The sequence below is a fragment of the Triturus cristatus genome, chromosome 9 (genome assembly GCF_964204655.1).
Source record: "Triturus cristatus chromosome 9, aTriCri1.1, whole genome shotgun sequence".
NCBI classification, from domain to species: domain Eukaryota; kingdom Metazoa; phylum Chordata; class Amphibia; order Caudata; family Salamandridae; genus Triturus; species Triturus cristatus.
Window position 1 is genome coordinate 945,016,750 of NC_140592.1, and position 14,769 is coordinate 945,031,518.

General features: G+C 47.1%; 1 protein-coding gene across 2 annotated transcripts in view; it reads right to left on the bottom strand.

The window, feature by feature from the left end:
- Positions 1–14,769, bottom strand: part of RPS6KA5 (ribosomal protein S6 kinase A5) — a 543,858-nt gene that overhangs the window by 335,001 nt on the left and 194,088 nt on the right. For both annotated transcript variants that reach the window (XM_085626532.1, XM_085626531.1), the window contains exon 3: positions 6,336–6,554. In XM_085626532.1, coding sequence (XP_085482658.1) covers positions 6,336–6,554 — 219 coding nt within the window. The remainder of the gene's footprint in view (positions 1–6,335; positions 6,555–14,769) is intronic.

Sequence of the window (14,769 nt, forward strand, 5' to 3'; positions counted from 1 at the left end):
TTTCTTACTCTGGCTGACTGCAGAAGGTGTTTTTGGTCCGAGCGCAGCAGACGTGGGGGTTTATAGGGAAGGGCCATATTAGCAAGGATAGGGGGGCCTTTGCCATGTAGAATTTTATGGGCAGTACATAGCGCCTTAAATTTCACCCGCTCCTTCACGGGGAGCCAGTGAAGCGCTCTGAGGGCAGGAGCAGCAGACTGCCTTCTGGGAACATCCATAAGGATTCTCGCAGCTGCGTTTTGCACCTGTTGGAGAGTTTTGAAGGTCGCTTCGGGGGCACCGAGAAACAGCGCATTCCCATAATCGAGCCTCGATAGAATTAGGCCACGTATCAACAGCTTCCTTGCTGGATCAGGAAGCAAAGGTAGCACCTTTCGGGCTGATTTTAGTAAGCCAAAGCAAACCCCTGCGGTCTTCCTGGCATGAGTCCTGAAGGACAGATCTTCTTCCAACCATACTCCCAAGGACTTGATCTCCTTCTTGGGGGATGGTGGGTCACCAAGAGACCGGGGCCAACCGGTCGCAATAATGGAGGGACTGGGATTGCCCAGGAGCATCAGCTCGGTTTTACCTCCATTGAGCTTTAAGGCAGAGATAGACATCCAACGATAAACATTGGCGAGGCAGTCGTGTAAAACCTCAGGTTTTTCCGCCAGCTGAGTGAGGCCGACCACCAGCTGAGTATCATCAGCATAGCTGATGATCTTCACCCCCGAGGGGGCGACCACTCTTTCAAGTGGAGTCATATATATATTAAATAGAGTAGGGCTCAGCGATGAGCCCTGCGGGACTCCACATTGAAGAGGGATTAGGGCAGATTGCTCTGACCCCTCCCAGACTTGGTAGAAACGGTCAGATAGAAAAGATCCCAACCATTTCAGGGCCGTCCCTGAGACACCTACCTCTGACAGACGTTGGAGGAGCACTTGATGACTCACAGTGTCAAAGGCAGCACTCAAGTCCAGGAGGATCACTGCCACTGACCCTCCTGTATCTAGAGTGCTCCTTGCCTCCTCCACTACTGCCAGCAAGGCAGTGTCTGTTCCATGGCCGGGACGGAAACCAGTCTGGGAGTCTCCTAGCAGGTGGTTAGACTCAAGATGGTGAGAGAGCTGACGGTTAACCAGCTTCTCTGCAATTTTTGAGAAACCAGGCAGAAGTGAAATTGGCCTAAAGTTGGTCAAGTTGGATGAGTCCATTCCTGGCTTTTTCAATAAGGCCTTCACCACGGCCTTTTTCCATCTCTGGGGCACTATGCCCTGCGTAAGTGAAAGGTTCAAGAGGTCAGTCAGAGGAGTTGACAAGATGTTAGCCACGAGTTTAAGATGTTTTATGGGGACTGGGTCACTCGGGGAGCCACTCTTCATCTCTAACAGGACTTTTATGACCTCCTCTTCCGAAAAGGGGCCAAAAGAGGCTAGCTCAATCAGGCAACTTGTAGGACTAGCAACCGATTCATCGCTTTGAGGGATAGTAGGTAAGGAGGATAATATTTTCTCTATTTTAGAGTGGAAGAAGCTGGCCAGTTCCTCACATTTTTCTTTGGGATTATCGTGCAACACTGGAGGGACCGGGGCTTTCAGAAGTTCCTTGAAGATTTTAAACGATTCTCCTGAAGAATTGCTTGCTCTCTCAATCCGGTCGCTAAAGAAAGTCTTTTTAGCATCCTTCAGTGCGCTTTTATATTTCCTTAATTCCCTTTTATAATTGGCCCGGCTTTCTTCCGTCCGCTCTCTCCTCCAGGCACGTTCAAGCCTTTTACAAGAGGTTCTGATGCACCCAAGTTCGGGGGTATACCAGGGGGCAGAGCCAATTCTTCTCTCCCTGACAAGCCTTCTTTTATTTGGGATCAGTAAGTCCAGAGAGTTGGTAAGCCATTTGCCCAAGAGCTGGTCAGCAGTGTTGGGGTCATCTGTGAGGTGAGGACAGGTTCTAGATAGCTCTTCCGCCCAACTGTCCACCGGGAGCTTCGACCAAAGTCGTTCCACAGTATGTTGTCTAGGAGCGGGGTCTCTGCGGTTCCCCAGCAGCCAGCTAAACGGAACAAGATGGTGATCAGTCCAGGGGAGAGCCAACATCTGGAGAGCCTGCAAGTTCACAGAGTTAGCAAAAACTGCATCAAGCTGATGGCCTCTGTTATGGGTAGCTCCCATATTAACAAGATGAAGGTCCAGTGCACCAAGCGAGCTTACAAGCTCCCTTGCCACTACGTCATTGGGGTCGTCAAAATGAAAATTGAAGTCCCCAAGGGTGACAAAGTAGGACGAGGCAGCAGCCAGTGGGATAACAGCCTCCATGAAGGAATCCACGAAATTCCCTAGAGTAGCGGGAGGCCGATACACAAGGAGGCCAGAGATAGAGACAGTTGAGGAGATGCAAAGGGTAAACTGACAACTTTCAGCGTTGTTGATGCCACAGTCGACTGCTTTGCATATAAATGTGTCTCTGTAAACAATGGCCACTCCACCCCCTCTCCCATCCGGCCTATCAAGATGGAACATGAGATACCCCGAGGGGAGAGCGTTGACGATATCGGGGTCGGAACCTGTAGTCAGCCACGTTTCCGTCAGAAATAAAACATCCAGACTATGGTCCAGAAGGAGGGAATGAACCTCGGTAGTATGACAAGGCAATGATCTACAGTTGAGCAATGCCATAGTAAGAGAGTTAGGGTGCTTGCAAGTATTGTACGGGCGACAGTCAAGACAATGATTAAAAACGGAGCCCTCAGCCCAATAATAGCAGCAGCTGGGGTGTCTGGGCGTGCGTAAAGCAAGCAGTGTGTCCCGTGAGTACCTATAACAGGGGATCTGAGGGCAAGAGGTGTTTAGCAGAGTGGTGTGCCCTGGGCCCGTCTGGGCCCGGACGGGCACAGACGGGCTTGACTCTGGCGAAACTCCGGCGATAGTCCGGCGATGACGCTGCGTGATGACGCTGCGCGTCAGCATGGCTGGCTTTATATTCGCCGAGCGCGGGACACTAGAGCGCTACCTGCGCCTCCTGCAATGTCCCCCCTCCCAAGATGGCCACCAACACGAGACAGTGGGCAGGGACCCGCTAAAACGCGGTGCTTTGACCAAATTTAGGTAAGAGTAAGGTGGCAGCAGTGCAGGTATGCGAGTGGCTCAAATTTAAAAACAGGGGAAAAACGAGTAACTAAGATTAAAATAAAAGACAAAAACGGGACGTTTTAAAAATGAATTACAGCAGCAGCCAGCAGCAGAATAGCGGTGAGTGCGAGGCTATCCTAACGCTAATGGTCAAGATGTTAAGGGTGCTCACCTGAGATTTGCCTGGCTTTATGCTCGCCGAGCACGGGACACTAGGGACACTAGAGCGCTACCTGCGCCTCCTGCAATGTCCCCCCTCCCAAGATGGCCACCAACACGAGACAGTGGGCAGGGACCCGCTAAAACGCGGTGCTTTGACCAAATTTAGGTAAGAGTAAGGTGGCAGCAGTGCAGGTATGCGAGTGGCTCAAATTTAAAAACAGGGGAAAAACGAGTAACTAAGATTAAAATAAAAGACAAAAACGGGACGTTTTAAAAATGAATTACAGCAGCAGCCAGCAGCAGAATAGCGGTGAGTGCGAGGCTATCCTAACGCTAATGGTCAAGATATTAAGGGTGCTCACCTGAGATTTGCCTGGCTTTATGCTCGCCGAGCGCGGGACACTAGGGACACTAGAGCGCTACCTGCGCCTCCTGCAATGTCCCCCCTCCCAAGATGGCCACCAACACGAGACAGTGGGCAGGGACCCGCTAAAACGCGGTGCTTTGACCAAATTTAGGTAAGAGTAAGGTGGCAGCAGTGCAGGTATGCGAGTGGCTCAAATTTAAAAACAGGGGAAAAACGAGTAACTAAGATTAAAATAAAAGACAAAAACGGGACGTTTTAAAAATGAATTACAGCAGCAGCCAGCAGCAGAATAGCGGTGAGTGCGAGGCTATCCTAACGCTAATGGTCAAGATGTTAAGGGTGCTCACCTGAGATTTGCCTGGCTTTATGCTCGCCGAGCACGGGACACTAGGGACACTAGAGCGCTACCTGCGCCTCCTGCAATGTCCCCCCTCCCAAGATGGCCACCAACACGAGACAGTGGGCAGGGACCCGCTAAAACGCGGTGCTTTGACCAAATTTAGGTAAGAGTAAGGTGGCAGCAGTGCAGGTATGCGAGTGGCTCAAATTTAAAAACAGGGGAAAAACGAGTAACTAAGATTAAAATAAAAGACAAAAACGGGACGTTTTAAAAATGAATTACAGCAGCAGCCAGCAGCAGAATAGCGGTGAGTGCGAGGCTATCCTAACGCTAATGGTCAAGATGTTAAGGGTGCTCACCTGAGATTTGCCTGGCTTTATGCTCGCCGAGCGCGGGACACTAGGGACACTAGAGCGCTACCTGCGCCTCCTGCAATGTCCCCCCTCCCAAGATGGCCATTAACACGAGACAGTGGGCAGGGACCCGCTAAAACGCGGTGCTTTGACCAAATTTAGGTAAGAGTAAGGTGGCAGCAGTGCAGGTATGCGAGTGGCTCAAATTTAAAAACAGGGGAAAAACGAGTAACTAAGATTAAAATAAAAGACAAAAACGGGACGTTTTAAAAATGAATTACAGCAGCAGCCAGCAGCAGAATAGCGGTGAGTGCGAGGCTATCCTAACGCTAATGGTCAAGATGTTAAGTGACATAATAAAATAAAAAATACCACAAAACATGGATTCATTGATCCAAAAACCACCTGAGGGAGTCCACAGGTGCAGGAGTTTATTTGATTATTTAATTTACGTTTGTCAATGGTTTAATAAAACCATATAAAATTCAGAAAATAAAAACAATATATTCAACATTATCAACCAAAAACATCAGTTTTAAAATACAGAAATGGATGAGTCACATGAGTGCATTCTGCACTATTTCCGCGTTTGCCAATAGCATATAAACAGATCCAAAATGGGTGAAATAAAATAATCTCTAGATGCGGTCATTATTCTACATGTTGACCACTCACCCCCTCCACAACCCTTCCTCACCTCCCTGACCACACCCTCTTGAGTAGATTACATAGTCAAGCCCCTTCTTCCTATCTTGTCTTCCTCTTCTTCGAGCCCTGTATGTACTTCCTTGTCTTCTCAGTCCACCTTTTCTCCTCCGACCTCTCTGCTCTCTCCTCAGCCACTCTTCTCCTCTTATCTATTCTTCCACACCCTTCTCCTTGCTTTCCCTTGCCTCCTTTTCACCACCTATCCGATGTCCCCGAAAACTTCTTATCTTCCCCACTCCAGCTTCAGCCTAACCCTCCCAAATTCCCAAATCTCAACTAACACCTCTCCAACTTTACACTCATGCTTTCTTTTAACTTGCCTTCTCCAACTCTCTTCCTTATTGCATTCTCGCTCCGTTCTGACTACCTCCCCTTCTGCTCCACTTGTTCTCATACCCCTCCCATTTGTCCTCCTTTCACATACCTACAACCTCCCCTCATTTTTTCCCACCGCTCATCTTTTACCATCATCCCCTCCACTCTCCCCGTTGAAAGATTTTTCCACTTACTACTCTTAATATGGCTATTGTTCCGCTGATGTTTAATGTGATTCAAGACCATATATTAGCTCATTTGTAGACCGTAAAGCATCCCGACAGCACTATCTCTAACTCCCATTGCAAGGGCTAGTTTCTAGGTCACAAAACAGGCCAGCTTGTGCCTTTGCAGCGATGTTGTGCTTCAGTTTAGGAGATCTTGACATTTTCATTATCAAGCATCAGCAAGGTCACAACAGGAAAAGATAATTGAGAAAAATCAAGCAAAGGAAAGTGCAATCCCAATTAGCCTCTAAAAATACACTTTACGTGCATGGCAGTGGATCGTTTTGGCCCCAAATGCTCATGTGTGCAAAGGCATGCCTGGGGTTCACGTTTCTGCAAAGAAATGCCTGGGGTTCACAGTAACAACAGAAGCAAATTTGGAAGTCAACAAAAACATAAAAATCGAGACAGGGTCGAGCACAGAGACATTCCCCACCAACAAAACAAAAGTATTAAGGAATAAAATGTAGGACAATTACACAAGAAAATATGTCCACACTTTCTTTAGGTTTTCAAGACCTATGATGGAACACAAATGCAAACAATATATTTGGGGAAAATGTGTACAATACTATTTTAAGAATTGACGAAATGTGGATGGGACGGTATCACTCACAAGACCAATATCAATTATTTCAGCAAAGGATTCAATGACCAACCTGCCGTTAAACACATTTCAAAGGATTGACTAAGAAGTGAAGTAATAAGTTTGTTATGAAAGATACAACATTTTACACAGGTTGGAAAACATACCCAAAATTAGATGGAGTTTTGTCTCCGTCTGAAAGGCATAGTGCAAGGTGACCAAATATGGCGATTGTCTAATGTGTTCCAAAACTTGCCGTTCTGTTCGCGTGTGCTCAGTCGTCTTTGCTTTTTGAATAATAGTTGCTTTTTTCAATACTTTCATTGCATAGAGCTTCCCAGAATTATGGCCGCTGACTTTTCTTACCAGGAATACTTTCCCATAGGCTAAATTGAATAAAAGGAAAGATGATTAAATGTAACCAAAAAATGTAACAAACCACAAAATACATTTGCCATTTCAGATCAATAATACAAGGTGCAGGCATTACTTAGCTAGTACTTTATATTCCCTCCATGGTAAACAGGGGTGTACCCCTGCCCTGAGTGCACGCCTAAATGTGAAAGTGGTATCCTGACTTTTTGTTTGACTACGTAACAATCAATGCCAACCTAGGGTGTGGGAGACCAAGGCCTGCCAATGGCATGGTGATGTTCAGAATGTGTTCTGTGACCTGGAAGGGTACATCAAGCATGCCCTAACGGCTGAAACAGAACTTAGGACTTAAGTGTGAACTCTAGACTCTGTTGCTGACATTCCCAGAGCCTGCTGAGTGTGTGGATGTGTGGTGGATTTGCAGCACATGTGTGGTAATAGGATTCTGTATATGGTGATAATGGGTACTGGGAACAGTAGGATCCATTCTGGACCAGCCCCAAGGTTTAGCCTAGCACAAGATGAGGGTGGATACAGCTTCCACATAAAGGAAATGTATTAACTTCATTCCTATGACTGGAGGGTGGAGTCACAGACACTGAAAAGAGAGAGGGTGGAGACCGGAATAAAGCTTTTTGCCTTCCTCCTGTATTTTTACTGACTTGTTGGTGGTAGTTTTATGACTCTGGGCACTTTATTACTGCTGATCAGTGCTAAAGTGCATGTGCTCTCTCTTGTAAATTTGCTAAGATTGGTCTACCCCGGTTTTGCATATTTAATTTACCTACAAGTCCCTTGTACAGTGGTATCCCATATACCCAGGGCCAATAAATTAAATGCTACTGGTGGGCTTGCAGCGCTGCTTGCGCCACCCACCGAACTCTTTCAAACCTGTCTCAGGCTTCTGCCACTGCAGGGTCTGTGCGTGCAGTTTACTGCCGTCGTGACGTGGCATATAAAGTGGTTGCCAAGCCTGCAACTCCCCTTTTACTACACACCAGTCACCCCTAAGGTATGCCCTAGCTAGCCCTATGGGCACGGTGCTGTGTAGGTAAAAGGTAGGACATATGCCTTACCTGTGTGACAGGTCCCGGTAGTGATAAACAGCCCCAATTGGATTCTCACTACTGTTAGGCTGCCCTCTCATAGGGTTGCATTGGGGATTCCCTGATATGTGCTTCAGTGGTAATTCCTGACATGAGAAGTGTAGCGTGACAATGTTTGGTATGTTTGGAATAGTAGTGATAAATCCTGCTTATTGGTGAAAGCGGACTTAATATTACTATTTTAGAAATGCCAATTTCAGATGTAGCCATTTCTGTGTGCTCATGTGTCTTTGTGCCCTGCCCGAATGTGTATTGACAGTCTGGTTCTGACTGACAGGGGAGTGCGAATGTGCATTCACTCCAGCCAGTCCCTGGGGGGGGTTGAGGTATGTAAATGCCCTGCCTGGGTGACTCAGCGCTAGGCTGAAAGGTCTGGTCTGCATTTGGAGTGAAGGAAGGAGTTGCACCTGCACCTGAATAGGGCTGTGCCTACCTTCTACAATGCTGGCTCTGCCCCCCTGTGGTCTGTCCGGGGCCAGGGCTTACACTGTAAATGGGGGGTGTTGTGCACTTGTAAATGTTTTAAAGTACCCCAAGAAAAAAGACATGGGCACTACAAGTAGAGGGGCTGTGACCCCATGTAAAGGAGAAGAGACTGCGTGGACTTATAACAGGAAGGCTGCTGGACGGCCAGGAGGAACTGGCTTGAGTATTGAGTATTCGGGAAGGGCTGACCTGTTGGCTGGAATAAGGACTGCTGCTTTTCACCAAAGGACCTTTGTGCTGGCCTGCATGCCTGTACCTTGCTGGGAGCCCCGGTGCTCTCCCAGGAGTGCCCCTATGCCCCTGGTCTTGGCAACCTCATGTGATTTTATCTTTTTGGGCTCTTGGCCCTGAAATCTATGTGAGGCGCACTGTGCCATGTGTACTTGAGCCCCATGCATGGGGTCGTGCTGCAGTAAAGTAATTGGTGAGTTCTGCCCTCGCAAAGTGTGTGCGGAGCACCTACCTCACCAGAGTTCTGGGCAGAGCCCCACCTGCTGCTGTCCTGGCTGTGAGAGTGTAGGGATAAAAGGCGGCGCGGCCCCAGCAGGTCCTGCAGCGACGAGGGAGCCGTGAAGGAGTCTGGCCCCACCCCCAGGTTGCCAGGGCAACCTTCGAGTCAGGTGTGTTCAGGCGCCAACCCTCGGAAGGGCTGTGCGTCACTTTGAAGAGGTGGCTGCAGGAAGGAACACCGCCGGTAAGGGTATTTCCGGGAATCTGGCACCCCAGTCAGACGCGAACTCGGGGCAGGCCCGATTTCACACTGAACTATTTTTGCAGCAGCTGCACCACGCGTTTACGGGCAGCTGCAGGCCTGGAGATTCGGCCAGAGTGGACCCAGTGAGGTCTCCCTCCTTGGTGGACCAGGCGTCCGCGATCCTATCTGCCGTTTTCTTGAGTGGCATTAATGGGTTCAAGAGGGAATCGGCAGAGACTAGGTGTGTGTTGCACCCCGCCCCCTGATTTGGTGCGCTGGGCACCAGGGACATTCTTTGTCAGTGGGAACAGGGTGAAACTTCGAGGAAGGCCCCCGATCCCCCAAAGTAGAAAGGATCTCTGAAACAGTGTCTGCATGAGCTATATTTGGAGTACAGAGATGCTGCATCCTATGCCTTTTGGTGATGTGTTGTAACTCCTGGCTGCATTTCATGGCCTGCATATGATTCATGTGCAATGCCTGACAGTTGATGCCCTGGTGTGAGTCTATATGTGGTGTTACATTACGTGGAAGTGATGTAGGAGGTGTGCACTCTACAAGTATTTACTATAGTGCACGGCTGATGTTGGTTATGCCTAATGTTTTTATGCTAAAGTTAATGCTGCCAGTAGTTAATGGTTACCCTAACTGTAATGTTTAGGACAGTGGTCCCGATTGGCCAAGTGATTTATGTAATCCCTGTGAAGTTATGACAAGTGCCTAGTGGCACGGTAATATATGGGATTGTGTTCTAATATGTTTTTATGGCTAATACAAAGGACATTTTTATATAATCTTGTGCGGAGTCTCTTTTGTGGTGTGCCTAGTGTGTCAATGTGAGTGTGTTGCGCAAACACTTTACACATTGCCTCTGGGATGAGCCGACTGCTCTGCAAATCTACCAAGGGAGTGAGCAGGGGTTATCATCAGTGTGGAACTCCCTTACCGAGACTAGAGCGGTGAATTCTGCCTGGCTTAGGTGCATACCCTAGCCAACCAGGAACCCCATTTCTAACAAATACCCTCAGAAATTCAATGAGGTCTTCGTCGTCAAAAGGCTGCCACTTAGTTATCTGACAACTGCCTGGTAGGAGTAAGCAGTGTGCTGTTCAAGGTGAGAAGGTTTCTAGGCAGGGCTTGCCTTTTTGTCTGCCCCTCATAACTACTTCTGGAAGGCTGATGACAGCCAGGTGCAAATATCTTGCACTTTATTGTGCCCTTGTTGTGGACACTCCTGTTTGGTGTCTGCACCATTGCTACCTGCTGAGAGAGCCATCACTTTGCACAAAGGCTGTGCTTGACAGAAAATAGCATTTGAAAGAGAACCAACCCAAATCAATTCCAAACCCTTATAAAATGGATTCATTTGAATATAAGAGAGTGAAGCAAACCATTCCACTTTGCTACAGTTCCAAGTTCTTCTTGACCACGGAAGAGAGTGCTACATAGAGTACTCAAAGTACTGCTGTGTGACTAGGGCCGGTTTCTGCATGTGTCCAGTCTCTCCGAAGTGAGGGGGCATTACTGGAAGTCTGAACTTCTTGCGGAGGACCAGATTGTCTCTGCATAGCGGCTAAAAGCCTGCTTGTCTGCCTTCTGAGAGAGGAAAGCAGAGTGCCCGGCCAAGCAGGAGATGCCGTTGAGAACGGGAAGCTAAGCTTTTGCCAGAGTGAAGAACACCCAGAAGAAACAGACTTACAGTAAAAACACAGGGTCTGATTTAGATCTCGCCGAACAGGTTACTGCGTCACAATGGTGATGGATATCCCGTCTGCCGAAATATAAATCCCATAGGATATAATGGGATTTATATTTCTGCGGACGGGATTTCAGTCACCGTTGTAACGGAATAACCTATCCGCCAAGATCTAAATTAAGCCCATAGTCAGGAGCGACCCATGTTGTGTGAGGTCTCCCTCAGTGGTTCCCGCTGTGAACCGAGCCAAACAATTCAAGTGAAAACCAATATTGTGGTGTTAGGTACAAGTCTGTGTGCTCAAATGAGTGGTGCTACCAATGACTGACAAAGGATCTGCCTCAAGAAGAGCTGCTGTCATTGACGTGACCAAGCACCAGTCTGCAATCGGTCTGTGAGGTCGCAGCTAGCCATGACTACCTCTATGGAGAATGCCACTGGCACGATTGCGCACCCGTCTGCAACTGGTCTGGGCGGCCTCAATTGTCAAAGATGAGTGTCATTGCACAGGCTTAACAGGCTGATGCCCGCCAGCTGTCTGTCAACCGAATGAGATTTGCCAAGTGTGTTAGTCATCACCAACAGAACCACAGCTCCACTGAGCAGGTAAGCAGGAAAATTGGGGACTAACTGAGAACAAACAATGACTTTCCGCGTGCAAAGAAACCTGCGGAGTAAAAAGGCTTTTTGGTTATAGATACTCTGTGGCAAATACCGCTGAACTTACCCACATATTTGTCAGGCTTTTCAGAAGATGAACACTCAGAGAGCAACTTTTGAGTCCGGGTTGCCTGAGTAGCCCAGGTCTTAACAGTCCTGGTCTGCCAGAGGTAAAGGTGACTCCTTCCATTAGCCACAATGCCACCGACACCTCAAAGCAGTTAAACAGATGGTGCCTTCCAGAAGGAGTCCCAAGGAAGAAAAAACCAAGAGGGCATTAAACCTCCAGATGGCAGGAATGTCTTAGGTAGATGGTAACCAGAGAACGGAACCCAAAAGGCAGACTAAGATAAGAGAGAGAAGGAATGATCCTAAGGAAATCATGACTGAACAGCTAAAGGACAAATGATAAAGGAAATACAACCACAAGGAAAAGGAAGTTTTGCGATGCAAGGAGGAGCAAGGAAAAGACCGTTTATACAGTTAGTCCAGATAATGCATCACAGAAAGGCATTATTCGCCATGATAGATTGAAAAAACAAAAATTAAGGATATGTGAAGTGTCCATCTTGGATTGAGCTAATCAATAACCCAGAATTCCTCTCCAGAGGATTATGGGATCAAGAATCAAGAAGCATATGGCGACGAAAGCCGTATTGCACCCCACCGGCCTCCCACAGGAGAAGAATGCCTGCATGGGAGATTGTACTGGCGGGCCGACTGTAGCAAGGTAAGTTCACAGCAGAGGGAGAGAAGCGGCCCTCCGGCCTCTCCCCCATTGCCCACGAGCCACACGTCCCGCCTGGTGCCAGCTCCTGCATTGCTCCCGGCTGGGCGGAACACTAGCGCAACAACAGTAGCCAGTGAGGTAATGCAGAGCGAACTGCACATGTCCTTGATTAATGCTTCTGCCCATACAATATAACAAGGACCGTAGACATTAGACTTCCTAAAGGGGATCGTGGTGGGGTTAAGGGTAGGAGAGGTCGTGGTACCTTGCTGGGGATCGGAGAGGAGATGACATCCTTATAACTGAAAAGCCGTTGACTTCTCCTTACTACCCTGAGAGTGAAGTGCAGAATGGGTGTACTTTGCATAGTTTATAAAGCCATACTAGTTACATTAATACAGCCACTAGGACCACTAAAGGTAAAAGGCATTAATCCCTATGCTAGTGGCAGACCACAAATACTCATTATCCAATTATAACCATCCTAATTTCTAAAATAGCCAAAGGTTTTATAGGAACTATAAGTCAGTCCCCACATTAAGCGAATACTCCTCATTCACTGCATGGTTTGTTCGTGTTAGGCGCCAGTTTTCATTGCACATGTCTGGCTTGCAAGAAAGCAGAACTAAATATGCAGTTGCTGCTTTTATGCCCGGAATTTTAAGTAATGCAAAAATTTATGTTAGCTTTGTCTACTGCAAGAAAATGTTAGGTGGGCAAGCAGTGGCATTTATTGATCCCCCGGAGGCTCTCTCATTTAGCATGCAAAGCACATCCTTCTCTAATTTGATTTGGGTTTTTTTTGTACTTTCCGATCTGTTTGGGGCCACGCTCCACTCTCAAATTTTTTGTGCATTTCTGTTCCACTCTCTCATCACGGAATGTTTTGGTCAACTCTCTAGTTTGCGGTGCCTCTCATATCTATATGTCACATGATTAGGTTACTCTCTCCTCCATCTTGCACCCAGATCCTATCACTATTTGTCCTGCCCTTCTTTTCCCTATCTCTTTTATCTTATGCTTCCCTGCCATTCCTGATTTGACTGGTGTCTCCCTTCCTCTTCAATATTCCTCCTCAGTTCCCTTTCTCTCCCGGTATTCCTTAGCCCACTCTCTCATCATCTGTGTGCCATATTTTCCCGCTCTCGCATCAATCACATGCTTCTCTGCCCCTCGCACCTGTCTGGTGTCCTGGGCCATTCTCATCCGTGTTGCATGACCTTCCCAGTCTCATCCACCTTTTCCTTTGGTTCCCTCACACATCTATTTAGTGCCATGTTCCTTCTCCCGCATCCGATCTGTATCTTGTTACCCTTTCTGCCTCACTCACATCTCTCATCCATCGGCGCACTGATCGCATACATGGGTCCTCTTTATGCACTAAAATGGTCCCCATTTTCCGCTCATATCCATCTTGTGTGTTGTTCGGAACTGTCCTCCGGATTGCACCCTTCTACCCTCTCTATTTACCTTGTTACTCGCTTTTCTGTCTTGGGCCTTGTTCCTTGGTCTCATCTAGTGAACCAATCGTTATGGACATAAATGCCTCATTCTTAATCTGCCCTGAAAGAAATGACCAACTCCCGATTTGCTCAGGTCTGTGATTCGACATTTTTTTTAATTGACATTTTATTTCAACTTTGCCTGATTCCAGATTTACTGACATCTATACCAGTCCCATTATTTTTTTTGATGTACTAATGTTATTGTCCATTCTCTTTCCCATGAATGGTCGTTTCTCTTGAAAATGTACAATGAGCTGTGTGCCGTGTACTGTGTGCTAAAGGTTCGCATTTTTACTAATTTTTGATGCAGAAAACAAAAATAGTGCATTTTAAGTCCTGTCCCTCTGTTCTGCAATCCTTATAATAAAGTAATAAGCAAAATAATAGTATATAAAAATGTGCTCATCGTAAGGATGTTCTGGAGTAAATTATATTATCTGATTAAATAACATCATAACAACAGTTTACAGTCTAGTTATATTACAGAATTGCTCTCTCCATTCATCTGCTCCAGCCACCCTCTCACTCCACATGTGAAATGCGCCAATACATCTTCTAGCTGGGTCCCCTCTTTCACCAGTCCTGTGTCCCCTTATTCACTCTGCGCATTGATTCAACCACTCAAAAAGATTTTGTTGTTCTTCTCTATCGTATTGCATTTGGAACCTAAGGTCCATCTCACTCCTACTATGCATGGTTCTGGTCTGTAAAGCGTGTGTGTCCCAGTCTCCTCTTATCCACCTTGCACCTCAGCCCCACCTCTCACCTGTATTGTGCCTCTCTTCTTTCTCTAGGCCAGCCTATGCCTCCCTGACCTCTCTAACCAGTGTTGTGCTATGGTTTCCTCTCACTCATGGGTGATACAGTCTATCTCTACCTAACAGTTGCCTCAATCCGTTTTCTCTAACCCGCTCATAAATGTTGTGTCTTGTTCTCTCTCTTCTGAATTGTTCCGTCTTTCTTTATGTATGCATGTGTGGCATTTGTATTAAGTGACCCTAGCCCAAAGGTTGTGCAACACTGAACAGGTTCAAGGATAAAGATACAGTCAGTGAGTGAATAAAAGGAAAGTTGGATTCTGAAAGTAGTAAAGCCCTCACATCTACTTCACATCTCGCAACCGGTCTTTTACATAACTCCTTTATCACATGTATCTTTCAACTTGTCCCACTTTATCATCTTTCTTGTGCTTTTGTCCCTTCTCAGTCTTCGATTCTTAACTCATCTTGTTTGCAATTTACATCCCTCTTTGAATCAGCTCACCTCACTCCTCTCTTTGAGTTGTCTGGATTCTCACTCGCCTTTCACCCATTTTGTGTCTTGGTTTCCTCTCCCATCCACCTTCTGCA